The sequence below is a fragment of the Humulus lupulus genome, chromosome 8, assembly GCF_963169125.1.
Source record: "Humulus lupulus chromosome 8, drHumLupu1.1, whole genome shotgun sequence".
Lineage (NCBI taxonomy): Eukaryota > Viridiplantae > Streptophyta > Magnoliopsida > Rosales > Cannabaceae > Humulus > Humulus lupulus.
In genome coordinates, this window is record NC_084800.1 from 107,996,758 (window position 1) to 108,023,305 (window position 26,548).

At 37.1% G+C, this 26,548-nt stretch overlaps 2 protein-coding genes across 2 annotated transcripts; one reads left to right on the forward strand and one right to left on the reverse strand.

Annotated features, from left to right (window-relative positions):
* The first annotated feature begins 15,566 nt into the window (after positions 1–15,566).
* On the forward strand, positions 15,567–19,841 carry LOC133798288 (uncharacterized). Its single transcript, XM_062236528.1, has 5 exons — positions 15,567–16,339; positions 16,481–16,598; positions 17,138–17,252; positions 17,788–18,936; positions 19,170–19,841. The coding sequence occupies exons 1-5, from the start codon at positions 16,153–16,155 to the stop codon at positions 19,425–19,427; spliced, it is 1,827 nt and encodes a 608-aa protein (XP_062092512.1). The 5' UTR covers positions 15,567–16,152; the 3' UTR covers positions 19,428–19,841.
* Positions 19,842–20,736: 895 nt separating this feature from the next.
* LOC133798289 (clathrin light chain 2) lies at positions 20,737–22,982 on the reverse strand. The gene is made up of 3 exons (XM_062236529.1): positions 22,551–22,982; positions 22,114–22,267; positions 20,737–21,285 (listed from the first exon to the last, which is right to left on the reverse strand). The coding sequence occupies exons 1-3, from the start codon at positions 22,940–22,942 to the stop codon at positions 20,938–20,940; spliced, it is 894 nt and encodes a 297-aa protein (XP_062092513.1). The 5' UTR covers positions 22,943–22,982; the 3' UTR covers positions 20,737–20,937.
* Positions 22,983–26,548: the final 3,566 nt, after the last annotated feature.

Below are 26,548 nucleotides of genomic sequence, written 5' to 3' on the forward strand. Positions count from 1 at the left end.
TGAAAGTAGCGAGTAATGTCCTGGTAGTAGGCGTTGTACCTGCTGTCACCGGAAGTCTGATCGACCCTGCTGGGGCGAGTCCCTCGCCAGAGAAGCCGTATATTGTTTGGTTGCAAGGCTCCAAGTCCTTAACGGACAACTTCATGCATTCCAGAGAAGACTTATATAGGATGTTCACTGAACTTCCTGTATCGACTAGCACTCTCTTAACCATCATATTGGCCATTTGGATGTCCACGACCAGCAAATCGGAGTGTGGGTATCGGACATGCTGGGCATCGCTGTCAGAGAAGGTTATCTTGCCCTCTTCTGATCGAGCTTTTTTAGGCGCGCGGTCCTCCACATCCATCATCTCTATATCTTGGTCATGGCGCAGGGTCCGAGCGTATCGTTCCCTGGCCTTGCCGCTGTTTCCCGCGAGGTGCGGGCCTCCGCAGATGGTTAATAAGGTGCCGGCTACGGGATCAGGCTGCAAAGGTGGCGAGCGTTGGCGTGTGGGCGCTTGCTCGTTGCCACCTGGAGCTTCTCGTTGGGAATTTCTCGAGGCCCGTACATATCTTCTCAAGTGTCCTTGTCTGATAAGGAACTCGATCTCATCATTCAACTGGTTGCATTCGTTGGTGTCGTGTTCGTAGTCGTTATGATAACAACAGAACTTGGTAGTGTCTCTTCTTGAAATATCCTTTCGAATGGGGGCAGGTTTCTTGTAAGGCACACTGGAGCTTGTGGCCTAATATACCTCTCCTCGAGACTCAATAAGGGCAGTATAGTTAGTGAATCGAGGTTCATAACGATTACCCTTGGTCCTTTTGTTGTCAGAGGTGGAAGGCTCATTGTGTGGCCGTTTTCCACCATTCTTGCCATTGCCATTGGCGTTCCCATTGCCTTTGCTGTTGCCGTTGGGTTTTGACCCATTGGCGGCTTTGGCGGGCTCGGATGTCCCCTTATCTTTGCCTGGGGGTTTTCCTTCATTGGCAATGGCGTCTTCGAGCTTGATGTAGCGATTAGCTCGATCTAGAAATTCCTGGGTAGTTCTAACCCCATGCTTTCTGAGGCTCTCCCATAGAGGGGTACGACGCTTAACCCCTACTATTATGGCCATCATTTTGCCTTCATCACCCACCGTTTTTGCTCCGGCGACTGCTCGCATAAAACGCTGAACATAGTCTTTCAGCGACTCTCCGTTCTGCTGGCGTATCTCGACCAGCTGATTCGCCTCGATAGGGTGTACACGACCCGCATAGAACTGCCCGTAAAAATCTTTCACGAACATTTCCCAGGAAATTATACTTGCAGGAGGGAATTTAAAAAACCACTCCTATGCAGCGTCAGAAAGTGTTGCAGGAAAGATCCTGCACCGAGCGTCTTCGGACACTTTCTGAATGTCCATTTATATCTCAAACTTGTTGACATGAGATACCGGGTCACCATACCCGTCAAAGTTTGGAAGCGTTGGCATCTTAAACTTGCTAGGAGTTTCCGCCAACACTATCCTCTGGATGAAAGGAGTACCTTTTCTCCTATCATGGTCAATATATGATGTTCTTCCCCCGACCAGCTGTTGCACTGCCTGGTTGAGGGCATCTATCTGGGCATGTACGGCACTAGGAATTGCTGGGGCCTCTGCTGTTGCTGGGGGGATGTACTTATCATGTCGCTCCCGACGATCATTGAGGACGTCCCGCAGATCTTCGTCTCTTCTTCTCTGCTCGTTAGGTCTGAGCCTATCAAAGACGTTGTTATGCTGGTGTTGCCCCCCAGCATCGCGTCCTTCAGGGTAGTCACCCCTAAGCAATGGGCTTCTGCCCCCTCCTCTTCGTTCGTTTCTCCGACCGGCATTACCCCTGCCTGAGTCGGCCTCATTATAATCGGGATCGTCCCTAAACCTTGAGTGGTCACGACGGGATTGACCGTTCCCTCGATTGCCCTCCCGAGCTAGTACCTCCTGAGCGTTAGAGGGTGGTCTGCGCTGGTCGGTAGGTCCCCGTGCATTATCATGCCATGGGGGGCCTCGGACCGCAAAGCCAGACTCTGAGTTCCTTCTGTTACCAGAAGGACGCTGTCCTCTACTCGGGGGATTTGGTTCATCGCCCCTATGGCGTCTAGGACTGCGGGGCTGCTGCCCGGCCCTATTCTGCCTTGTCTACAGGGGATTGCCACGACCAGTCTATGAAACAGGATGTGCTTCAGTATCCCTCGGTGGGAGATCTTCCTGAGGCACAGTGGGATGCTTGGGCCTTTGTGGGCTTGAGGGTTGGATAGGCGGGCTAGGATTGGGACCCCTTTGGGGTGGTCCATTCGTGGGTTGACCAGGCTGCGAGGCAGGTGCTGCCTGATTCCTAGCCAACTGTAGGGCTGCTTCAAGGGCTGACATGGCCTCCCTCTGTCGGCGGTCCATTTCTGCCTGTCTCTCACTCAGCTCCAGGCGTTGTCGCTCGATTTCTTGTTGCTGCCGTGCCATGATTTCGGCAGCACTTTCCTGGCTAGCCCTTAGGTTGGGCAGTTCCTCATGCAACGCCCCTAGGGTATTCTTCAGCGTCGCATCGTCCATTTCTTCTTCATCAAAATCTAAATGTGGCTCATCCTCAGCCACATTTGCAGGAGGAGGAGGAGGAGGATGAGATGACGCAGCCCCGGCCGCCTGTCCAGTTTTCTTGGTAGTTTTCGCCATTGATATTTCAACGATAGCTTATCAAGCTCTCAATGAAAGCACCAGAATGTTGACCCAGATTTTGGCCAACTGACACGGATTCAGAAATACGCTTGACGTGAATGATATGTTGAAATGATTGTGATGACGAAAATAAAAAAGACACAAGATTTTATAGTGGTTCGGCCCCAAGATCTGGTAATAACCTACGTCCACTTGAATAGCTATTAGAATGAGATTCAAAGGAGTGATCAAAGAACTAGGGTTCAATGAGTTCCACCAACCTCTGAAGGAAAATAAAATTATTCTAGTGTGTTTCTCTCTAATCTCAAAGCTCCAAAAAATAAAGGATCGGATCCCCTTCCCTGAGCCCTCCTCTTCTATTTATAAGCTCAGGGAAGATTTACATTTGATTTGTTACAGATATTATTTCCTAAATAATCGGATACTCAGGAAATCATGGGAGATAATTTTAGATTCCATCATAACTGCTTAAGATCTTCTCCGCGTATAATGTGTGTATGACCAGGCTAGTCGTATGAAGAAACCGATCGCATGACACGGGGTGTTTTCCTGGTCGATAGTCGAACACAGATTCTGTCAGGTGTCAGCCATGTGTAATTAATGCTTGCCATGTCATTCACTTCTGATTTTTGGGATAACACTCTGTAACTATCATACTGCCCTGAACTAGCCCCACAAACTCATTTACCTTCGCTGCCCTGATGGCAACATTATAATACTTCTGACTGAATAAGTCCTTGAATCCTTCCCAAGTCAAAGCAGTAACATCTCTGGTCTGTGATGCCACCTCCCACCAGATTCGGGCATCCTCTCTCAGCATATATGTGGCACAGGCCACTCTGTCATGATCCTTTACCCTCATAAAATCAAGAATGGTAGTAATCATGATCATCCACTGTTTAGCCTTTAGTGGATCAGGTCCTCCCTCAAAGATCGGGGGTTGTTGCTTTCTGAACCGCTCATACAACGGTTCCCACTTGTTCCCAACCTCAACTAGCTGCACAACAGGTACCACTGCAGGTGGCACAATGGGGGCAACACTCTCAGATGGAGCCTGATACCAAGTTGTAACGCCCTCGATAGCCAAGACCGTTACACTGGTGATTATAAAAGTACTAGACTAGCTAATCAAGTCATGTAATTGAAAACGTGTTACTGAAACTATAGTGGAACTAGGGTTAAAAGATTTTGGTCTCAAAAGCCGCATTTCTTATAAATAACATTTTCTGTTCACACGGGATCCCAAAAATAATAAGATTAAAACCATTTACAAAGATTCAAGATTTAAGTACTAGCCACTCTAAGGCAAAACAGACTGTTAAGCATTCCTTGTCCTGATCCACTCCTCGGCCATGGCGGCTGAACAACTGGCTATGTACATTCAGCCCTGTAGCTCTCCGTCTCAAGGTTGGTCCAACTTGCCTTCGCCTTTACCTGCACCACGTAGCACCCGTGAGCCAAGGCCCAGCAAGAAAACACAATAACAGAGCATAATCAATCAACAGACAGTCAAATATCTCATATTGCATAAGCATGTACTTAATCAGTTTAAGCATTCATGATAATCAAGTGTTCATCATACCAAGTATATCAATTCATATCACTAATCAATCCACATATGATAACTAGGGTTAGCGCCCTTAGGCCACACCCTCTGTTTATCCCACTGACTCCGACCTACTTAAACCGAGCTTAGTGAATATTAAGCTGTCTTTAGCTACTAGTGGCCAAGTTGCGCCCTGTGCGCAAATATTGTATACGACACCCTTAGGTCATTTATCACATGTCCCATGGCATAATACCATCTTTGACATTATACAGATATCGGGAGCACTTAGTCCCATCACAAACACATATTCGGGTGTAGTTTTCTTACCTTTAAATTCGCTAGCTTCGTTCGCTTTGATCCTTGAGCACGATCCCTCTTGAGCCCTAGCACACACCTAGTCACAACCATAGATAAAAATCATCACCAAACCTCAAGTTTGAAACCTAGCCTCGGGACCAATCCCGAGCCCTCGGGAAGCCCCAATTCCACCAAACGGGGTGGTGAAATCGAACCCCGAACCCTCGGGCAAAAACCCTTGAAAATAACTCAAAAACCTCTTTCTGGAAACAGGGTAACGCTATAGTGCTCTAAGGAGGGTGCTATAGCGCTACAAGCAGAGCCCAAAATCATCCCAGGGTATATGGCCTAGCGCTACAATGCCCAAAGGCTAGCGCTGTAGCGCTAGTCACAGAATAACAAATGCTGTTTTGCCCTCCTTCGATTTTCCCCGAGCCAAACTTTACCAAAACTTCTCCAAACTTCAAACAAACTTAGAATCAAGCTTACTAACATGTCTAACTCATCCCAAGCATCCCAACCACATAAAATTTTAACACATGCACTCCCAATCTCAAAGTTCACCATGGTTGAACCTCAAACTCAGAAACTTCAGCAAAACAACCAAAACCTCATAATTTAGAGCTAGAATTTCATACCTTCAATGAGGATTTGACCTTAAGTTAGCCTCTACACCTCCTTGGCTTACTCCTCCTCAAACCCTTAGCTTGAATTCCCTAGAATTCCCATCAAATTTAGCTTAGACATCTTAGTTCAACATGGAAACCAGAAACTGAAGAAAACCTCAAAGTCTTACCTCAACTGATGAATAACCACAGCTAGATTTCCCCAATCTGATCAAGACCTCAAGCTCACAATCTCATCCTTAAGCTCCTTTGATTCTAGCCTCAAACCCCCAGATGAAAATGATGAAGAGGTCCCAAACCGACCTTGGGAATGCCCTATTTTTTTCCTTCCCCTTTCTTTCCCTTCTTTTTCTTTCTACAAGTTCCACTAAGTGTAAAGCCTCAGTTATACCTATCCTTTATAAGCCAAATGACCACAATACCCTCCCCTTTAATTCTAAACCATTTAATCCACCTAGGGGCATTTTGGTCATTTCACCCAATTCCCGCTAATTCCTCGAGTGTCTCTAATATTTACCGCTTACTTCCCAACACTTATCTAGTCACCAATTATATTCTTCAGTGTCAAAATTAACCCCAATATATTCTCTAAATTCCCATCTATACCCGCAGGCTCGTCCCGAGTCGGGTATAAATCCCCCCCATGACTTTTTCGCTAACCCGTTCACTAGGATCGTCTCGAATCACAGATCACAAATATATCCACATAATAATGCGGTCTCAACAATTATCACATATATATACAGTTATGCCCTCAACGAGCCAAAATTACAATTATGCCCTTTCTAACCTAATCAGGGCCTACATGCATACTAATACACATAGTCATGCATCTCAGATATTCAAATAGTCATATAGCATACTTTTAATCATTAAATCACATATATTCCAATTATGCCCTCGCGGCACTCTAATCAAGGCCCTTAAGCCTTATTAGTAAATTTGGGTCGTTACATATTTGTTACATCAGACAGGACCGATATTGACAGTTGATAAGATAAGTAAACATACCGTTATTATCTATTCTAGTCATATCATATAGTTGACCATAGGTCAATTCAATCTTAATTCTGAGTGGTTAGTATTCTAACTGATTGTATTATTTGAGTTCTTTGACTTGTTCGTTACCAGCTTACCCTACGGACTAGCCCAAACTTACATCTTGGGAACTCGGTAGTATAATTGAGTGGGAGTGTTAATCATAGATATGAACATTTATAGCTTCTGATGAAGAAGTGAAACGATAGTTTCCTTTTAGTTTGGTTCAAGGTGTTAAATGATAGAGATCTCATTTCAGTAATTAAATTAGTTTACTGAAATATCATTTACAAGGAACTAAGTGTTTTAAGGATAAAATACAATGAGGGGTAAAATGGTATTTGTAACGCCCTGGTTACCCCAGAACAATTACCGTGAATGGTGAACTGGAAATTTGACCCGCTACCCGAGTCCTTTGGTTAAAAATGTACTCTAAGTGGTATTAATAGGCTAAGGTGGAAAACCAATGAAAAGGAAAGGATACATTTTATTAAGTATATCATGAGCTTATCAAAACATTTACAAGTTATTTACAACTCAAAAAGGTCACTACTGTTTCAAATTTACAAATCCGCCGACCTAAGCGGCAAAATAGGGTAAACCCCCTAGTTCCTCTGAGAACTCCTTGGCCGTGGTGGTCAAGCGGCCGCATATGTACACATCACCACCTAAGCTCTCCACTCAAGGCTGGGTGAGCTTTTCTTTCCCTTTACCTGCACCACATAGCACCCATGAGCCATGGCCCAGCAAGAAAACAAAATATAACATGATATAATATCAACAATGATCATAATAATCATTCAGGACTATCAGTCCAAAACAAATAGGTGACAGTCGCAAAAGTCACTAAGTTGGGTATAGCTCCCTTTAGCCTTGTGACAATAGGGTCACTGGGGCTTAACAGATAAGTGAACTTTTCACTATCTTAAACAGGATAGGTGCATGGTGTCTAGTCACCAACATAACCTTCCTCATGACCATAGAGTCATAACCCTGAAACATCGTTCCCTAGCCATGTGACAAACGATCACCTGGGCCTTACGCCCTGGCTCTGAGTAACTAGTCTTAGACTAGCCAAGCGCTTATAAGTTCATCGACCTTAGGGTCGGTCCAGCGTTAATGCCTTAGAGCCATTCAATGCTGATATCGATTAGATCTAATCTTCATTCGGCCCTGCGTTCAGGACGCTTATGCCGTTTCTGACTCTTAGGTCAGTGTCCCTGACTAGTCAGTACCATATACAAGTAAACAACATTCACTAGCATCTAATATGAAATCCATGTCCACATTTATCAATCAACATGCCTCAATAACAATCACGCATGTCATATATACACTGGGTGTAGTTTTCTTACCTCGAGTTCGAGCGAGAAATAATGTAAGAACGACCCTTGAGAACGATCAACCTTTAGATTCCTTAGTAGTTACCTAATCATAACCAATTAGAAACCATCAATAAAGTAAATTAATGAATGGTTCACAATCTAAACCACACTCCTGGGATCAATCCCTCACTCTCGGGACTCTCAAACTACTCAAAAGGGGTAAAGGAACCAACCCCCGAGCCTTAAAAACCATCCCGAGCCCTAAAAGTAACATTCCCTGAAACTGACCTAGCGCCTAGGCGCTGCCAACCAGCACTGGGGCGCTGCCCCAGAAACAGAGAGGGTTATTCTCTGCCCTGCATAGCGCTGGGGCGCCAACATCAGACCAGCAACTCCTCTGATTTTCCCTCCTTGCGATTCCCCTTGAAACCAACCTTCCAAACCAATCCCAAACCTTATCAAAACATTCAATTCAACCCCTAAACCTCATCTACATCACCCCCTCACCAAAACCCAATCAATCTTACACAAAAACTCCCCTTGATTCCAACTATCCACATCAAAATCTATAGGCTGAAAACTAAAAGAAAAACAGAGTAATACTTGGAATTCATGGACAATTTCTTACCTCCAGCTGGTTTTGAATCCTCCTTAGTAGATGAACTAAGTCTATAACCTCCAAGCTTTGATTTCCTAGCTTGATACTTCAATTTGGGACTAAAAACTTCAATGGAAGAGAGAGGGAAAGTGATGTACGGGAAGAAGAAGCCTTGCTCTATTTTATTCTATATGTTTCTACAGCCAACTTAAACCATATATATCTCAAGCCAAATGACCCTAATGACCCTAGGTCATTTAAAGCTTATAAAGTCTCCCCAAGGGTAAAATCGTCATCTTTCACCTATTTCGTTAATCATAATTAACGCTCTCCAATTCCCGCTATTCTCAAATACCAATAATTCATATCCCGTTACCCTTTTATTCCCGGCAACGCTCTAACCATTAAAACATCCCGAGACTCACCCCGAGCCTCGAACTTAATCCCGTTATGACTAAACCGCTACTTAATATTCAAAGATCGTCTCATGCTGAATAGCTCGAACAAATCCACATTATAATGTGGCCTCGACAATATATCACCGACATGCATACAAATATACAATTATGCCCTCAACGAGCCAAATTACCAAAATATCCCTGTCATGAAATGTGGACCCACATGCATGCATTTAACATCATATTATAATATAATTCACATAAACATGCATATTATCATTTAATGGCATAATTAAACAATTATGGCCCTCCCGGCCTACTAATCCAGCCATTAAACCGCATTAGGGATTTCGGGGCATTACAGTATTTTAGTCCTATCTCATTGTAGACTGTCTATAGATGATTGAGTGACAATTATGGTTGTAACAATGGATAATTAATAGCGCATCTATATTTGTTATAGAGCGTTCTATGAATTCAAGAGTGCAATTCCAAGTCTATAGTGGAGTCACGAGGAATTAATAAGCTAGTAAATTTATTTGTTAGATTTATGATAACTTATTGGAGCTTGATTTCATAGGCCCATGGTCCCCATTGTACCTTGGATAAAATCATCTAGATAGTCTCAATTAATTGATTTAATCATCAATTAGAATTATCAAAGTTGACCAGGTCAATTTTGGATAGTTTCAGAGAGTTGTGTAATTTTGAGAAGAAAAGAGAAATTATGGCATATTTATTAATTAAGATAAAATTGGTATCTAAATTAATAAATAAGTTTAAATCAAGGTTCAAATTATAAATAATAATTTGATAAAGGATTTAAATAATTATTTAATTAATTAAATCAATAGAAAATAATACAGGCCTTGATTTTAAGTCCAATGAGCTTATAATCAAATGGGAAATTTCACGGGCCTATAGCCCATGATAATTTCGACCTAGGGCTTCAAAATGGCTATTATTTTATTTATTTTTTAATTAAATTAAATGGCCTAATTGAGTCTATAAAAGGAGTGCTTAGAGAGAAGTCATCAGTTAAGATTTATGAGACGACATATAAATTTAATCACTAGTTTTCTGATAGTTTTAGATTCTCTCTAAACACAAGTCCTTTTCTAAGCCTCTTTGATTATTTTCTCTTCTTCTTCTCTGTAACCATCTCATGTGTTGATAATTTCCCACACTAGTCTAGGTGATTCTAAGGATACATTGGAAGATTGTGAAGAAAATAGAAGATCAGTTCAGTTTCTTGATAATACTCTGCGATAGTGAGGATACAAGAGTTAGAGAAACTGAAGGAATGACTATTTCATTCTGCTGCGTATACTGTAAGTATTCTATTCTTTGTTTCTCTTTGAATTCAAATTTAGAAATATGTTTTAGGCTATCTCGTATTAATTTGTTTAATATTAGACATATATGAAAATAAATAAAGATCTTGTATAAGTTTTTCCAACAGAAACCAATATGGTTGTTGGTGACACTAGTGATGATGATCCGTTGTCTTTCAAACAGGAAATGGCTAGCCCTGAAAAGGAACTATGGCTCGAAGCCATGAAACAGGAAATGGAGTCCATGTACTTAAATTCCGTCTGGGATCTTGTGGAAGCACCTAGTGACTTTAGGGCCATTGGGTGCAAGTGGATCTACAAGAAGAAACGAGGTGTTGATGGAAATATCGAGACTTTTAAAGCTCAATTAGTGGCAAAGGGTTATACCCAAAGAGAAGGCGTGGACTATGAGGAAACTTTTAGTCCGGTAGCCATTCTCAAATCCATTCGTATCCTCCTATCCATAGCAGCCGCTCTCGACTATGAGATCTGGCAAATGGACGTTAAGACAAATTTTCTTAACGGAAAGCTTGACGAAGTCATTTATATGGATCAACTAGAAGGATTTAAAGTATCTGGACAAGAAGGAAAAGTTTGCAAGTTGAATAGGTCCATCTATGGACTTAAGCAAGCTTCTCGTTCCTGGAATCTTAGGTTTGATGAAATAATCAAAACTTATGGCTTTGAACAAAATATTGATGAGCCCTGTGTTTACCAACTGAAGGCAAATCAAATAGTGGTATTCCTGGTTCTTTATGTAGATGATATCTTACTCATTGGAAACAATGTTAAGAAATTATCAGATGTGAAGAATTGGCTGAGCACTCAATTCCAAATGAAGGATTTGGGTGAAGCAAGTTATGTTCTAGGTATCCAAATCATCAGGGATAGAAAGAACATACTCTTAGCTCTATCTCAAGCAGCTTACATAGATAAATTGCTTGAACGTTTCTCAATGACAAAATCCAAGAAAGGGCGTCTACCGTCCCGCCATGGAATTCATCTTTCAAAGAAGCAGTCTCCCCAGACTCTTGAAGAGGAAGATGCAATGAGAAAAGTTCCTTACGCATCTGCATTTGGAAGTCTGATGTATGCCATGTTGTGTACTAGACCAGATATCTACTATGTAGTGGGAGTAGTGAGCAGGTATTAGTCAAACCCAGGACCGGAACATTGGATAGCAGTTAAGCATATCCTGAAGTATTTGAGACGGACTAGGGATTATATTTTAGTCTACAAGGGTGGTGTTCTGAACCCTGTAGGCTACACCGATTTAGATTTTCAGACTGATGTCGATGACAGGAAGTCTACTTCTGGAATGGTGTTTACTCTTGGGGGTGGAGCTGTGATTTGGAGAAGCGTAAAACAGTCTGCAATCTCAGATTCCACCATGGAGGCTAAGTACATAGTCGCGTCAGAAGCAGCTAAGGAAATAATCTGGCTAAAGAAGTTCTATTCGGATCTTGGTGTTATTCTAGAAATGGATAAACCGCTTGTGTTATTTTGTGACAATACAGGAGCGATAGCCAACTCAAAAGAACCTCGAAGTCACAAGAGGAGTAAGCATAAAGAAAGGAAGTATCACATTATTCGAGAATATGTGGCCAGGGGAGATGTGAAGGTTATGAAGATTGCAACTGAAGACAATCTTGCAGATCCGTTTACAAAGACACTACTAGAAGCTACATTTGATAAGCATATCAAGGAAATTGGATTAGTAGAATTACGGCATTAGTTTCAATTAGTGCAAGTAAGAGTTTGTTGGGGTTTTATGCCCTAATTAAAACTCAAATTCTTTGTAATCTCATTTTATTATCAATAAAAGAATATAAATCATTTTTTGACTTAGTCAATCACTTTGCTCACATGCTTTATTTTCATGATTATTTGTTTAATATAAACTTCTATTAAATCCCGAGCATATAGCTAATCTTATTTATAGTGACGTAATCACAGTGGAATATAAATATGATTATATGTTCAAAATAAGTTAGTCCTAAGATTAGTCAGTGCACAGGATTTACACTGACTTGGCAATCCACGATATGATCTACTTATACATTACAATGTTATGTTCTTTTCAGAACATTAGCAAATTAGATAAGATCGGATGTATTTGTTACATCGGACAGGACCGATATTGACAGTTGATAAGATAAGTGAACATACCAGCTTACCCTACGGTCTAGCCCATACTTACATCTTGGGAACTCGGTAGTATAATTGAGTGGGAGTGTTAATCATAGATATGAACATCTATAGCTTCTGATAAGGAAGTGAAATGATGGTTTCCTTTTAGTTTGGTTCAAGGTGTTAAATGATAGAGATCTCATTTCAGCAATTAAATTAGTTTACTGAAATATCATTTACAAGGAATTAAGTGTTTTAAGGATAAAATACAATGAGGGGTAAAACAGTATTTTAGTCCTATCTCATTGTAGACTGTCTATAGATGATTGAGTGACAATTATGGTTGTAAAAATGGATAATTAATAGCGTATCTATATTTGTTATAGAGCGTTCTATGAATTCAAGAGTGCAATTCCGAGTCTATACTGGAGTCACGAGGAATTAATAAGTTAGTAAATTTATTTGTTAGATTAATGATAATTTATTGGAGCTTGATTTCATAGGCCCATTGTCCCCATTGTACCTTGGATAAAATCATCTAGATAGTTACAATTAATTGATTTAATCATCAATTAGAATTATCAAAGTTGACCAGGCCAATTTTGGATAGTTTCACAGAGTTGTGTAATTTTGAGAAGAAAAGAGAAATTATGACAGATTTATTAATTAAGATAAATTGATATATAAATTAATAAATAAGTTTAAATCAAAGTTCAAATTATAAATAATTAATTTGATAAATGATTTAAATAATTATTTAATTAATTAAATCAATAGAAAATAATACAGGCCTTATTTTTAAGTCCAATGTGCTTATAATCAAATGAGAAATTTCACGGGCCTATAGCCCATGATAATTTCGACTTAGGACTTCAAATTGACTATTATTTTATTGATTTTTTAATTAAATTAAATGACCTAATTAAGTCTATAAAAATAGTGCTTAGAGAGAAGTCATCAGTTAAGATTTATGAGACGACAGATAAGTTTAATCATTGGGTTTCTAATAGTTTTAGATTCTTTTTAGACACAAGTCATTTTCTAAGCCTCTTTGTTATTTTATCTTATTCTCTCTATATCTATCTCATGTGTTGAGAATTGCCCACACTAGTCTAGGTGATTCTAATGATACATTGGAAGGCTGTGAAGAAAATAGAAGATCGGTTCAGTTTCTTGATAATGCTCTGCGACAGAGAGGATACAAGAGTTAGAGAAACTGAAGAAATGACTCTTTAATTCCACTGCGTACACTGTAAGTATTCTATTATTTGTTTATCTTTGAATTCAATTTTAGAAACATGTTTTAGGCTATTTCGTATTAATTTGTTTAATATTAGAAATACATGAAAATAAATAAAGATCCTGTAGCCGTTAGCCCATGTAAATCATATACGACAAAAATCATAAATATATATGCTTTAGTTTATATATACATGTGTAATATATTATCTTTAGCTATTAATCGTGCAAGACCCAATGACTCTCTAGATTATATGTGGACTGCAATACCTCATTGACTCTCTAGATGATCATGTATTGGAAAATGGAAGAAACAAAAAAAGAGTCGATATAGTTTTAAGAAGTCGATATAGTATTGAATTAATTATTAATTTTTCATATAAATGAATGATAAGTTTTAAATATAAGTATTTATAATTTTTTTTTTAAAAATCCTATAGCAATTTAAATTTTAAAATATAAAAAATATATGTTGTTTGATTTTAAAGTTAAAAAATATATTAGAAATCTACTTTAATTAAAATAAAATTGGATTAAAAATAAAAATAAAATCCCTAAACTTATTTTTGTTTTCTAAAAAATAAATAAAAAGATTTGCAGTTACAGTACTTAAACTTTATGTTTACTTACAGATAAATATCAAAACTCTATTTATTTTGGTAGTACAAGTACTAGAACGTGGACCAACCTCCAGTTGACATGTGATTATTAATTGGTCAAAAGTCAACTTTAACGGATGGTAGTGAAATGTAAGAAAATAATAACATTTTGAAAGACACAAGAGATAAAATATTTGAAATGAATTAAAAATATAATATTTAAATGGTATTAATAAAATATAAATTCATAATATATGATATATATTTTAAAATAAGTACTTTAAAAAAGAATTTGATCATGTAAAAGATAGGATAAAAAAACAGTTTAGAATGGTTATAGGGAAGAAGTTGTCACGCAAAGTTGAAGGAAAATGATCAAGAACATTGATGGAAAGCTCGAGAAGACCAATAATGTCACATTTGGGGGAGAAGGAAAAGTGATAAGAAGAAAAGAATAAGAGTCTCGCTTAGAAATAATAAAATAAATGATATTTTGGCAAAATGACATATTTTTTAAAGTTATTTTGCACTCTAGGTTAGTTTTAATAATTTTTTTACAAAATGACTTTTCATAATTTAGATAACTATTTGAAAATTTAGACAGGTGATCAAAAAATTCAAACGTTGAACTAGTCGAAAAATTTAAAGAATCGATTAAAATTTAGACCGATATCATTTTGCAAAAAAATATCAAAAATAGGTTAGAGTATAAAATCACTTAAAAAAAAAATTTATTTTTAACCATTTCTCTAAACAAATATACTGGTTACATTTTAGTAGTGCGTGAGAAAGATATCGGTTTAAGCAATTAAATCATTTCTTGACATGAATTAATTAAATTTAATTGGTTAGATTGAGAACATGACAGAAAAGTAGTTCAGATGAAGATGAAGTTCGTAAGTTTCCTGTGTTGGATGATCAATAATTTATTAAAATTGGCTTGTTTCATTTTTTTTATAGTTAATAATAATAATAATAATAATAATAATAATAATTTCTCAAGCCTTTAATCTCTTTTGAAGTTATTGGCTCAAAACAAAAATGCCGGATCATCATATCTATTATTTATGGCACACCAAGAGAGTAATTAAAAATGACTTCTGAAGCCAGTGATTTCATTCCAATTAAAAAAAGATAGTTATAGCTACGACATATCTATCTCATTATAAAATAGTACTCTTGCAATGATTGAGCAGCTTCAATAATGATCTATATCCATAAAAAAAAAAAAAAATCTGCTATTGAACGATGATCCTACCATGTTTCATTGTGTGTGTGTTTTTTTTTCTTTTTCCAATTGCTTATTATGTTTGGTTATAGTATTATTCCTAACAAGAAATAAAGCAATTTTACAAAATTAGTTAAGAATATGTTCCTTAAAAAGATGGCAAAATTATTATTTCTGAAATAAATTTAAGGAAAAAAAGTACGGAACTATGAAGTATCACCTATATTTATTTGTTTTTAAATTCAAATATAATATGGGGTTGACGTTAAATAACATTTATTGGAGAGTGTGGACACTTTAACGAAAACAAATATTAAAAGAAATAAAACAAATAAACTTGATCTCCACCGTTGATTTCCCGTATAATTGAAGTTTAATCCATGATGAGAAAACTCCAAGGCAATGAGGGGCTGGATTAGAATACCAGTTAAACTAAGGGACGGAGTAGCAAAATCCACTGTTTCATAATTCAAAAAACTGAAGGACATATATATTATAAACAAAAAATAAAACTAAAAAGAGGGCAATCTCGTGATTATCCCAACCACCAAAAAGCACACAACCTGAAAACGTAGTCTTTAAGTGAGAGAAACAACGAGAACAGTTCGTCTGCAACCCCATTCATTTTCCCCATTTCGGACTCCAAAACCTTCCCTATTTACCATTCACTGCCACTCTCCCCTTTCTCTCAACCCTCACATTTTCCGATCTTTCACACTTTTTGAGCTTTGTCTGTGCAAAAATGGCGCTTCTTTGAAGCTCCCCTTCCCTCCCACTCTCTAAGCGTACACGACCTGAGCTTCGTGCGTCAACAATGGCTGCCTCTTCCTTCCAGTTGAGACATTTCTGAAACTTGAGCTTCGTCACTGAGCTTTTTATAGAAATGGTGATACTTAGTCTTGTAATTCGTGCTATGTGAGTCTCGCGCCGTCTGAACTTCGTTTCAGATCTAATTGTTTGTCCAATCTTTGGTTTCGAAGCGCCATTTTGATGGTGATGATGTTGACGAAAAAGCGTTTGGTGTAGAATTTGTTGCGGTTGTTGGAGACTTGAAAAAAATCTAAGAGTTTTCAGAAATTGTTATCTGATATTTTTTGGGGGCTATTTTGGTTCGAAGATGAATCGTAGTTTTAGGGCTCAAGAGTCACAGATGCTAGCGACGATGAAGCAGAGGCAGCAGTTAAGAGCCTCGGTCATGAAAGAGAAAGAAGAAGAGCTTGCATTATTCTTAGAGATGCAAAAGCGAGAAAAGGAACGAAACGATCTTTTTCTCAACAACGCTGAAGAGTTCGATGTACCATTAGGTACCAAACTAATATGTTTAAGATTTCGTTGTATATTTTTTTTTCTTCTTCTTCAATTTGCTACTGGGTAGGTTTTTTTATTTATTTTTAAAATCTTAATATTTTGTAGGCATTACTCTGATTTTTGTGCTCATGTTACAGGGTCAAAACCAGGAACTTCTCCAATTTTTAATATTTCGTCTTCAACGCCTGCACCTCCCCGCAAGACTGTTGCTGATGATTTTCTAAACTCAGAGAATGATAAGAATGACTATGACTGGTAAGTTTCGTTTTCCGTTGTTACGGAAAAGTAGATTAGTGTTCTTTCTAAATTTTAAGTAGCTAATTAAATAAAATATGGAAAAAGAAACATTCCTTTAAAATTGTAGATATCAAGTAGCGCAGTTGTTTGGAATGGAAAATCACGCAATTCTATATTTATCGGAACCATGAGACTTATATTGTGAAGTTAATCATTTTCTTTTCCAACACTTTTACTGGAATCAAGTATCAGATCTTGCATTGTTTCTTCCTTATATTCTAATCTTATCCATTAACAATCTGCCCACATGAGTTTTGGAGGTTTGCACTTTTGAGGAATAAAGTGAAAGCCATCAAAGAAGTTTTTATAAATGAAACAAAATTTTCCATGTATTTTCTTTCATAGTTATGATTGAATGCTTATTTTTTGTGTCTTTCACCCTACAACTGTGTAAAATTCACACTGCAACTTTAATGTAATCAGATGCTCATAACTTTTTTGAAATGCAAATAAATATCTGCTAAGTTGGTGTCTGTTAAAATTTTCTTTTGTCTTAGGCTCCTAACTCCCCCTGGGACCCCTCTATTTCCTTCTTTGGAGATGGAATCACAAAAGACCTTAATGAGTCAACTTGGTACACCAAAGGCTCGTCCCACGGCTCTGAAATCCAGAGTAAGCACTTTCTTGTGGTTAAAAATTTGGTAGCTCTCTTTCCTGTTTAAATTCAGAAATTGTATTTGTAGCCTTCAGAATTTGAACATTCAAGTAGATACCACCATTTCTGTTTACATTAATCTGGGTTTGTATTTGCAAGTCTTTGGGCTAGAGTATGCTAAATTTTCATTTCTGTTTATAGATTAGAATGGAAATTTCGAATTTCCTTATGAAGAAGAATGTATGAAATGGAGTTGTCACTCTATGCATATCTTTAAGGAGGCATTTCATGCACATTCATTTGCATGTCCCAAATTATTAATATAACTTTTGTCATTTTGATTTTATATTCTTGAAAAAACTCTCTTCTCAATAAATTGGAGTGTGAGAAGATGTGGCTTCATGGAAATAGATGGCACTTCTTGTATTCCATTGTCTTTTGTATGATATGCCATGGCTCTCCCTTGATACTTTATGTTTATTAATACACTGTTCTTTTTACATAAATCATTGAGTGTTGTTGATTAGACTTTTCTCTTCATTGTGGATATAGTTGGCAAACTCCCAGCCAGAGCATCCTCCTAGAAGCAGTTTAGTATCGAAACAAACAGCCTCAACCCCTGGGTTAAATTCCTCAGGTGCTGGGACTCGAAGACCATCATCATCAGGTGGTCCAGGATCAAGACCTGCAACTCCAACCGGACGACCCTCCTTGAATACCGCATCAAGATCATCCAGACCATCAACACCTACTTCTAGAGCAACTTTGCCTTCAAGTAAGCCAATGGCTTCTGTGACCAAGCCCACAGGCTCTTTAGCTAAGCCCACGTCCACAGCTAAGCCAACAGTTCCCTCAAGATCCACAACGCCATTATCAAGGTCTACAATGAGATCTTCAACACCAACTACCAGACCTACTATAACTGCACCGAAGTCCACATCAAGGGCAGCAACACCTACTCGTCGACCTTCAACACCATCATCTGCATCCAGTGTATCAGTTCCTCTGTCTAAATCATCTTCTTCAGTTACAAAGCTAACCTCCACAACAACCAGAAATCCAATTTCCACAACAACGAGAAATCCAGTTTCCACGACAACGAGAAGTCCAGTTTCCACGGCAATGAGAAGTCCAGGTTCCACGGCAATGAGAAGTCCAGGTTCCACAGCAATGAGAAATCCAGTTTCCACAACAGCTAAAAATCCAGCACCCTCACGTGGCACGTCTCCTACAGTGAAATCTAGACCATGGAAGCCCTCTGAGATGCCTGGTTTTTCACTTGATGCTCCACCGAATTTAAGAACAACACTTCCTGACAGGCCACTTTCAGCCACTAGAGGTAGGCCTGGAGCCCCAAGTTCTCGATCTTCTTCTGTTGAGCCTGCTGCAAGTGGAAGACCAAGACGACAATCATGCTCTCCTTCAAGAGGACGTGCTCCAAATGGCATTGCTCATCTGAGTGGAAGTTCTGTTCCTGCAGTGAGTCGTGGTCACTATAAAGTTAATGACAATGTGAGCCCTGTTCTAATTGGAACAAAAATGGTGGAAAGGGTAATAAATATGCGGAAACTGGTGCCCCCAAAGCAAGATGATAAACATTCCCCTCATGGCAACCTCTCTGCAAAATCTTCATCCCCAGACAGTACAGGATTTGGTAGAACGCTTTCAAAGAAATCTCTGGATATGGCTATAAGACATATGGTATGTACTTTGATCTCATTCGAATAGTATGTGAAACAGGTGATGTCACATAGTGCTTTATTATTTGGATCAGTCAATTGTAGTTCATTTATCTTTTAATTTTTATTTTTTTTGAACAATTTATTTTCTTCCTCGTATTATAATTTATAACTCATGATAATGATGTTCAAATGTAAGTGCTAATTCTATAATTTTTTTTCTTTTCTAATTCATGTTGTGATTTCACTTTGTAGGATATAAGGAGAACCATTCCAGGTAATTTGCGACCATTGATGACAAATATTCCGGCATCCTCCATGTACAGTGTGAGATCAGGGCCTGCACGAAGCAGAACGATAAGTGTTTCAGACTCTCCTCTTGCCACAAGCAGCAATGCGAGTTCTGAAGTCAGTGTTAACAACAATGGCCTTTGCTTAGATGGGATTGAAGTAGAAGATGACATTGGCAGTGAGCGAGGTGTTCGATCTCCCGCTAGTGTGCGTGGTAGGTGATGGTTCAGTTGCCATACATTGCATATAAACTGAAATTCCTACATTTAAAATTTGAATTGCATCCATTTTAATGGTCAAAAGTAACCAGATTAGAGGGAGTTAACCAGAGTTGTGCTTCATGTGGTGATGTGAAGTTTATTAGAGAGAATGGCGGTTCAGTTTAAAAAAAAATGTAATTTATGATATTAGATTAGTGATTTTATGAAACATTCGTGGTTGCTCATTTTCTACACGGTGTAGTAGTATCATGTGATGTACTTGTTTTCAAGAGTGAGGTCGACAAGTTGCACCCTCCTTTTCACTCGAATTTTCTATCTGGAAAGCTAAATGGGTATGGCATATAACTGCTTGGTGATTTTTTATTGTTTCATGTTTATCATTATTTTGAAGTGAAAACAGTGCCAATTTCGGTTTTCTTTAATGATTGTATAGTGTTTGTTTTAGACAAGCAATTACAAATTAAGAATTAATTGTTATCGGCACCAGGCTTGAATGCTCACTATACTGGTCTTTCTATTTCTAAGAGCGTACAAAATTCCAAAGTGTTTCCTACTTTCGTTCTGAATCTACCTGTAAAGAACATTACATGTTACATTCATAGCGCAATGTTGTAAGAAGCCAAATGATCGAAAAGATCTATTCAAATAAAATATCTGGACCACGTTATCTCCGACTCGTGAGAAGTTCAACAATACATTTGTCATCACACATCATCATTCAAGATCACAATATCTAGTAGCAGGACCACAAATTTGTAGTTTATAACCAGAAAAATAAAGCTTCATGGCAAGTGTTTCCTTCATAGATTGCGACCGACCGTTCTTTCTCTCCAAGGTACCACTTTAACTCTTGTAGCAATTTGTAGAAAGCACCAACAGCCTGTACATTAAAAATATCGATTCCAACGGGAACACTTTAGGGGGAAACAAAAAAGCAACTTTTCACTTGGTAGGGAAAGGAAAGCTGAGAGCATGAATGCTCGCTTAAGCAATTAGTTGGGTGGCACTTATTGACCTTCTCAGAAAAAAGAAGGAAAGGGGAGAAAAATACAAGAGACAATAATTTGAGAGAGGATGATTGCATGAGTAGATAGTTTGGTGACTCATTGACCTTGTCAGAAAAAAAGATGAAAGGGAATATTTAAACTAGAGAAAGTAAATTGAATAATTGCATTACTAATTTGTTTGGTGACTTGTTATTATTATTATTGTTGTTGTCGCGTCGAACCCGGTGGGCATTACTACGATTTTTAAGCTCTTACATACTCGACTGATCATTGACAGGTTGGATTGCTGAAAACACTGAAACATAAGATAATATAAATTTCATATATAACACATATGAGGTGAATCCTCTTCAAATAGCCAAATTCTTATACATAAAAGGTAAAATTTATCATACCATTGACTGCTACTCTAGAAGCAAAGTATGCGGGTAAACACCATACATTCTAATCAAGTACAACTTACATATTTTAACCTAGACACACTAAAAGGTCAAGAAAAAGCTATCAAGCAACAGCAACAGCCTTAGCGGGAGCAGCTGAGACAGAAGCAGCATTGCCTTTAGCCTGATTCGACGGGGAAGCAGCTGGCGGGGGAGGTGGTGGTGGAGCATGCTTTAGGTGCTCAGGTGTATTGTGCTTCAGTTTTACAAGTATCTGCCGCATCCGAGAAAGATCAGTTGGTTTGCCGGGCTTTGGACCTTGGATAACAACGACAGATGGCTTCTTTTCTTGGTCTTTTTTCCCTCTCTTCTTTTCTAAAACTGGCACTTCATTAGGAATAAGCTCAGCTATTGACTTCCAGTAGTTCTTATTAGCCTTGGCATGAAACTTTTCTTGATTGGCCAGAAATACCTAAAAACAAAGATATAATTTCAAAAGGATATGACATCGTGGGAATATATAATTCCTCCATATCTTAAAATGACATTTAAGGCTTCACTTGTATGACAAACTTGGTATTTCCGTATGAATTTAAAAAAAAAAATAGAACTGAAAACCCATCATATTCTAGGATGAATTCAAATTTGTCAGATTCTAGTGATTCATTCATCTAAAATGGGGAGTTCAGTGCAATTGACTAGAAACTCACATAATTGGTCTGTTAAATGTGTAATGGAGGTGTAGAGATAAGTTCTCTGCCTTCACATTTGCAAGAGTGTGTTTTCTTTAAACTCAAGATGCAATTTAAAGTAGCTGTTACAATCTAATTATCTAAATCTTTCCTGTGGATAGATATAGATGCTATGTTACTGCTTAGAACATAACATGCAATTTCTAGTATCCCAATCCTCACTACTTCCAACTTCTAGAATTGTCACTTGAAGGGGGAAAGATCACCTAAATTAGCACAAAATAAAAATCTTTTGCCCATTCTGCTATGGACTCTTCCAAGGAGATTAAATTGTATTCAATGCATGTCAAACAGTTATTCACAACCCAATTTAGCCATAATAATATTAAAAAACAAACGAGCAACTTTAAAGTAAACGGTATTTTGAAGAAATTGAAATTGAGGGTCAACAAGATGAAGGGTTTTAACTTTTTATGTTTTAACACCCAAAACTCAAAAAACAACGGAAAGGTAAGAATTAACAGCAAGATGCAAAACATTTCCAGCAAAATGAAAAAAGTATTAGTAACAATTTCACCTAAACTTCAAAAAGAGATATCCACTCTCACCTTCTCCTTTTCCCTGTTGGAAGTTTTGTTGTTTTCACACACAGTCTTTCTCTTTTGGTAAAAATCAAGTTTGTATTCATCAGCTTCATCAATTATCTGATTCAGCAACTCCTTTTCCCTCTTCTCCTTCTCCTCTAGCCGAATCGCATTCTGTCTGTACTTGAAAACAAAATAGCCCATGAATTCTTTAAACCTATCACTTTCACTACAAGCTTATGTTATTTCTTCTATCCAATCTACCACATAAACTAAAGCACCAAACAATAAACAATTTCCAGACTTTTTTTTTTGACAATCTAATGCAAAATTTTCCCTCTTTCTATCAACCTAAACGAATTCGAATTTCAGTCACAATTGAACAATAAGCGTTCGACTATACATCAGTCAAGGATCAATATTTTAATTAACACCAAACGCAAGCGGACTCGAGACCCTACCTTCTCCATTCTCTGAGAGCCACTCCCTCCTCGCGTTCCATCTCCGACGGAGGAGGCAAAATAGGACCGTCCGATCCACCAAACCCTTCATCGAAGTCCAGCCCGTTCGATTGGGTATAGACTAACGGCGGAGACTGGGCCTCGGTAACCGATTGAGCCGCGAACCCGTCGTCAACCGTGGAACTGTGGTGGAAGATGGGTGAGTCAGTGGCCGAGTCCTTGAGCGACTCGGAGTCGGCGAATTGAGTGGCAGAGAAGGATTCGAATCGCTGGGACGAAAGGCGGGGGTCATAGCCTAGGTAACCATCGTCGTCGAAAGGGCGAGTGGAGCCGGTGGGGGGGACTGAGTCATCGCCTGGCTGAGTGAACGAGTCGGGGAACTCGGACGACATGGTGAAATTTTTGTTTGGGACGGACACAGAAGAAGAAATCATATCTATTATGCTAATTATACCATGTGGCAAGAGTCAAAGTCCAACCTTATTGGATGAATTACAAGATTTTAAGACAGTTATACCCTCATAAACTGAGTAGAGTTTTTTTTATGGACAAATTGGATTTATTCCATGAACTACTGCCTTGTTGAATCTTGACTTCTTAATATTTTTAGCGTGACAAAAATTCTCCAAAAAACTATAACAACAATTGCAATCATGCTTTTTTGACTGCATTAAGTTTATTTTTTAAACAATTTTTTGATATAGCACAGATATACGTTAATATGTTGAGATTCGAGTGAGAGTGAAAAATAAATATATAAGTACTAGTCTAATTTTGAGAGGATGTATATGCATTCTTAAAATTAATTGTATCTTTGTGGTCAAAAAACTCAATTTCAGTCAGTTTCAATTAATTAAATACACTTTTATAATGTAATTATGCATGTCTTTTGTGGCCACATTAGTAAATCATTTTAAAAAATTAATAGAATACAACAAAGGAGACATGTTTGTAATACTTGTTATCGTTCAGGAGATTTTTGACATGAAAAAAATTCGAGGGGCAAGACCTTACAAGAAAGAGGGGAACCTATTTGTCATTTATTATTTTTGGAAATATTGGTGGTGATAATACTAATTTTTTTTCAAAAATTACACTTTAATACCCAAATTTTTTTTTTTGCAGTAATAATACCAAAATCTATAATTTTGATACAACTGTTAGTACTCACCGTTGACTGCTCGTTAAGTATATACTTGTCACATTTTTATTAGTCTAATTGGCGGCGATAATACCTAAATCTTTTCAAAAGTTACACTTTAATATATTTTTTTTTTGCGGTATACCTAAATCTACAATTTTGGTGCACTCACTGTGACATATATGGATTTTGGGATAATTTTAGACTAAATTATTTAAATTCTTTAAATATTATAAAAATCATTTAAAAATTTAAAAAATATAAAATATTATTAAAAACTAATTAATAATATGAATTTTGGGATGATTTTGAGTTTCAATTTTAATTTGGGTTGTTTCAAATTTGCAAATTTTAGTTTTATTAATTAGTTTCTAATAAACTTTTAGATTTTTAAAATTTTTAAATGATTTTTATAGTATTTAAAGAATTTAATGATATTGGCCGCGATAATACCCTAATCATTTATAAAGTCACACTTTCATACCTAAATTTACGAGTATAAAAATGTATTAAGTGGATACTTAACGTCAAGTTAACGGTGAGTACTAACGGTTGCACCAAAATTGTAGATTTAGGTATTATTATCGCAAAAAAAAAAAGATTTTAGTATTAAAGTGTAACTTTTGAAAAAAAAATAAGTATTATCGCCGTCAATACCCCTTATTTTTATTAGCAATAAACTTATGTAGAATTACAACATGGGAATATACTATCATTCTAGGGATTTTTTTTCATAATTACATATTTTTTTTACTTTTTTAGAGCACCTTATTTTTTTTTTTTCAAAAATATAACTTCAATTTCAAGTTTTCAAAAATATTATTTTCAAAGTTTTATAATTACAAAATTACGGTGTCAAAAAATCAACGAAACAAAAGTTTTATATATTTATATCTAAGGATAATTTAAAAGTATACAAAAACAATAAACAAAAAATATATTCAATTATAAATCAACTAGACATCAATCTAAAATGGTTAAATATCATTTTGGACCATGTGTTATACAAAAGTTACTGATCAAACACTTTGTTTTATTAAATGACAATTTAGACCCTAAGCTTTGCAAAATAGAACAAAATAATATGTTGAGCCTGCTTTCAGTCAATTTTTTTAATATGACCAAAGTACTCTTAAATTTTATTAATTAATAAATTATTTAAATATTTAAAGATAAATATCAAATAAACATTTAGAAAAATAGATTTTAACATAAACAATATTTTGATTAATTAAAAAAAATAAATATTTTATTCAAAATAATATTCTTTTTCTTTTAAAAAATACTACAACCTATTTATCTAAAAAGAAAAATGTATTAATACTTTCAAAACAAAATTAAAATAAAAGTTTATAAACAATATCAAACTCCATCTCCGTTTTTTGTCAAAAAGAAGAAGAAAAAAAGACTCAATCATCACTCTCTTCTTCTTCTTCTTGCCGTGGGGTTGTTGTTGGGTTGAAAGGAACTTTAATTCTCGTAGGGATAAAGAGTGGGCTAGATGACAGGGATTTAGATCTCAAAGGGACACTGCTGGTGGATCTGGGCGCTAGGCAACCGGATCTGGCACAGGGGATTTCTCGCTGAATGTGGGTGGCTAAACTGGACAGAGAGAGGAACGTGAGTAGTGTTGGGCATCTAGATCTAGCGTTGTAGAGTCCTAGAATTTTTCTTAGCTAGTTAGATAGTAGTAGTAGTAGTAGTAGTAGTAGTAGTAGTAGTAGTAGTAGTAGTAGTAGTAGTAGTTATAGAATGTTTAGTACTGTGGATTTTGGTTCAAGCCGGGACTTAGTTGAACACTCGTAGCAATATTTACAGATTTTATAAGTTTAACCTATAGTTTAAGAATATTAATTATAACATAAGGTTTGGTTAATATAACTTATTATAAAGGTGTTATTTATTATACTATAAGGTTTAGATAGAATTAATAAGATCATGACACTTGTCATGTGCAGGTTTATTTAAGGATTTAACTATAGTTTAAATAAAAGAAAGTTCTAGAAAACTATAGAACCTCCCAAGACCATTAAGAGCATGACATTTGTCACAATCTTGTTTATTTGAGGAATTAAGCATTTTTAAGTAGATAATTCAAAAATAGAAGTTTCTAGAAGCTCTAGACCCTTCCAAAACTTGCTGGAATCTCGTATTACTTAGTCAAACCTGATTAATCAATTCAATTATGCTGAAAATGTGCAATTACGTGTTTAATATATTTACGTATGCCGATATATCGCAGCCTAGGAGCCGATATATCGCTACACGGGGAATACGAAAAACACGTGAACTTCGCACAAACGAAACGACGAGCACTCGGGTAATAAGCCCAGGCGATATATCGGCCCTAGGGCTATATGTTCAAACATTTTTGAAACCGAGCTCAATTCATTCCTTAACCTCTTAACCAGCCTCTGAACGTTTTAACCGAGTCTTAAGCCTCTGTTGAACGAATATTCAAATATTTTTCAATTAATACTCATTATTTTTATTTAAGCTAAAAGGAGGTAGTTCACTCCTTGAACTCTATAAATAGGACCTAGTACTCAGCCATTTCTCTCATTCTTCAAGCTGTGTTCAGAACCTTCAAGCTGCTAGGGTTACTATAAAGTGATAAACACTTGGGTTGGGATTTAAGATTTATCATCTTAAGCTTTATAAACACTTGGGAAGTAAGATTAATAGTGTGTTTTTCAATATCGAGGTGTAGTTCAGTTATAATACATCCAAATGTATTTCTAATCTTAAGTTCATTTCTGTATGTTTCTTTAGTTCTCTTTAGTATCATTCAGATCCTAACTCGTTGTTAAATTCTTGGTTAGGTATTCAAGTTCTTTGAACTTAAGGTTTCTTTTCG